Below are 2458 nucleotides of genomic sequence, written 5' to 3'. Positions count from 1 at the left end.
TTTCTTTTTTTTTTTTTTTTTTTTAAACAAAAATTATCGAGATTATTTTGAATTATTTCGACGATTTTCGGGATAAGGAGTAAGGCTTGATTTTTGTTTCACAAAGAATATTATGAAAGCGAAAAAAAAGAAAAAAAAAAGAAAAAAAAAAAAGGAGGATGATTCGATGTTTCAGAGACGATTTTTTAAAAAGAAACTCGTGTGACACGCTTGACGAATCTGTGCTTTCCAGTGTGTATTTGTATTCGGCACGGTGCGCGATTCGCGACGTCGTAAAAGCAATTTTGAAACGTTTCAGCGTATCCTTGCTGCCGGTTTCTAAACGATTTCCTTTTCTGTATCTCTCTCTCTCTCTCTCTTTTTGTCTGGAATATTTTCACCAATGAACATTAATATAAACATTTTTCGACGATCCTCCCATAGAAACTATCTAGAAGAGTGTACAACAAACGCGACAATATAATCTTTTATTTGTTTATCCGTGATCTGATCTAGAATCTTCAATCCTCCCAATTTTTTCTTTTTTTTTTAAATAAACGTTATCAATCTCCATCGAACGAAACTAGATTCCTCCTCTTCTTCTTCCCACTCGTTTATCGTATATTTTTCATAAAGTGTTCCTCTTAATTAAAAATATAATAATAAGAAAATAACGGAGAGGCCAAGTATCAGCCGGGATTCAATTGCTCCCAAGATCATTCGAATCGATACGATACCCATCGTTATTCACCTAAATCGTAATTCGCCGCAAATCTTTGGTTAACGATCGTTCGACGTGCTTTGCGTGAATTGCGATACATATTTAACGGGCGCACGTATATCGGCGTTATCTGATTGGCCGATCATTCCGGGTGCCGCATCAATCGTAGGGCCGATGTTCGAGATCAATCCCGCCAATCTTGCGCGATAACAGGATCGTATAATCATTGGCGAACATCGTTCCGTTGTTTACGATTCGGCCCCGTTTATCGGCCATTATTAAAGTGGCGGCGGACGGGTTTCGAAAAAAACGCGGGAAATTCAAAAATGGGTACGGACGAACGGCTGCCCGATGACGTAACCCGGCCGGGCGGACGCGAGCCGCGTAATGAAATTAACTCGGGACGAAAGCACCGTGTAAATAATGTAAAACGACGTTTCAATGTTTCACCGTTGGAGAGCAGCTCTGCGAAATTTCACCGCGAAACTTTCGCAGTGCTGGATTCGTATTGAAATTATGAAAGCGGTGGCGAATGGGATTCGCGCGAATACGAATTAATAAGAATATTTCATCTCTTCTCCTTTTCCTTTCCACGATTCTCTCTTTTTTTCTTCTTCCTTTCTTTTTTTCTTTTTTTTTTTTTTTTTTTTTCTATCTTTGAACGTCATCCAAGCTAAAATTTACCTTTCGAGTTAGCGATCGTTAAGGAGCGTCGTTAAAGTTAAGCGTGGATTTTCGGTGTCTGGCGACGAATCGTCTAATCTACTGCCAGTAAAACCCACGTGTAAAGTGAACGGTCGGACGCGCGCGGAATCAACGAATCCCTCCTCCACTCGCTGCAAATTCTGCAGGTTCGCGAACTTTGAACGTGCGAAAAGTGCGTTACGTAAGTGCGTTACGAGTTTATCGTGGTGGATTCTCGAACGACAACGGAGTCGAGCAACGAAATATATGAAAAATTTGAAATATTTTTATTCTAACTCGCGAACGCTTTAAAACTTCGGTATTCATATTTATATCTAAAAATTTCGCGAAAAAGAAAAGCAATAAGAGGAGGAGACAAAGAAAACGCAATTCTTATCTCGAGACAAAAACCACACAATGCCAATAAACCACCTCGTCGATTCCTCGAGTTAATCTCTATTTAGAATTCTCTCTATTTAGAAACGAGAAGAAATAAAAAAGAAAAAAAAAAAAGAAAGAAAGAAACCACGCACACATCCGTATCTTCTTATGTACACACAGTAGCCAGGGAACAAGCTGAGGTGCTACGCAGGAGCGTATTATTCTTGAAAAGGACGTTATGTAAACTCGGTTCACGGCAATTCCGCTCGGCCCCGTGCAACGGTTCTCCGACACGAGCGGAATTAGAAAATTCACGTTAGGCCATCACGAGCCGTACACGCGTGATTCTTTTTCCTTCGAAGATCGCGTATACAATCGTCGTCGTGGGAACGTAACGTTTCTATATACGACATACTTACACACACACGTACGCAAGAGCACACGTATTATTATCATTATTATTATTATTATATAGACACACAGATAGAAAGCATAACGGAGCTTTTTCGTTACCTTTTATGCTCCCGGACGAGGTATGGGGCGTCTGCGGTGCGTGCGAGGTCAAAGGTAACGGCGAGCCCGAGGAGGTCGCGGAGTGTTCCAACTTGGAACTCACCGCGCTCCACATCTCGAACATGTTGAACGCCGTGGTGATGGCCTTTAGTCACTTCCAGGCTGCTACTACCGTAGATC

At 41.2% G+C, this 2458-nt stretch overlaps 2 protein-coding genes across 5 annotated transcripts in view; one reads left to right on the top strand and one right to left on the bottom strand.

The window, feature by feature from the left end:
- LOC102674933 (histidine decarboxylase) overlaps window positions 1-2458 on the top strand; it is a 115982-nt gene that overhangs the window by 29787 nt on the left and 83737 nt on the right. The gene's annotated exons all lie outside the window — the stretch shown is intronic.
- The window catches only part of LOC102676978 (probable nuclear hormone receptor HR3), a 121816-nt gene that overhangs the window by 59767 nt on the left and 59591 nt on the right, over window positions 1-2458 (bottom strand). Inside the window, exon 2 of one of the 4 annotated variants that reach the window (XM_031513097.1) lies at window positions 2279-2458. This exon is cut by the window's right edge and continues 1 nt beyond it. The exons of the other annotated variants lie outside the window; for them this stretch is intronic. Coding sequence (XP_031368957.1) covers window positions 2279-2402 — 124 coding nt within the window. The 5' untranslated portion in view covers window positions 2403-2458. The remainder of the gene's footprint in view (window positions 1-2278) is intronic. 4 annotated transcript variants of the gene reach the window in all.

This window comes from Apis dorsata, unplaced genomic scaffold (assembly GCF_000469605.1).
Source record: "Apis dorsata unplaced genomic scaffold, Apis dorsata 1.3 scaffold_577, whole genome shotgun sequence".
NCBI lineage: Eukaryota > Metazoa > Arthropoda > Insecta > Hymenoptera > Apidae > Apis > Apis dorsata.
The sequence above is the reverse complement of the archived record's forward strand: the minus strand, read 5'-3'. Positions and strand labels throughout refer to the sequence as shown.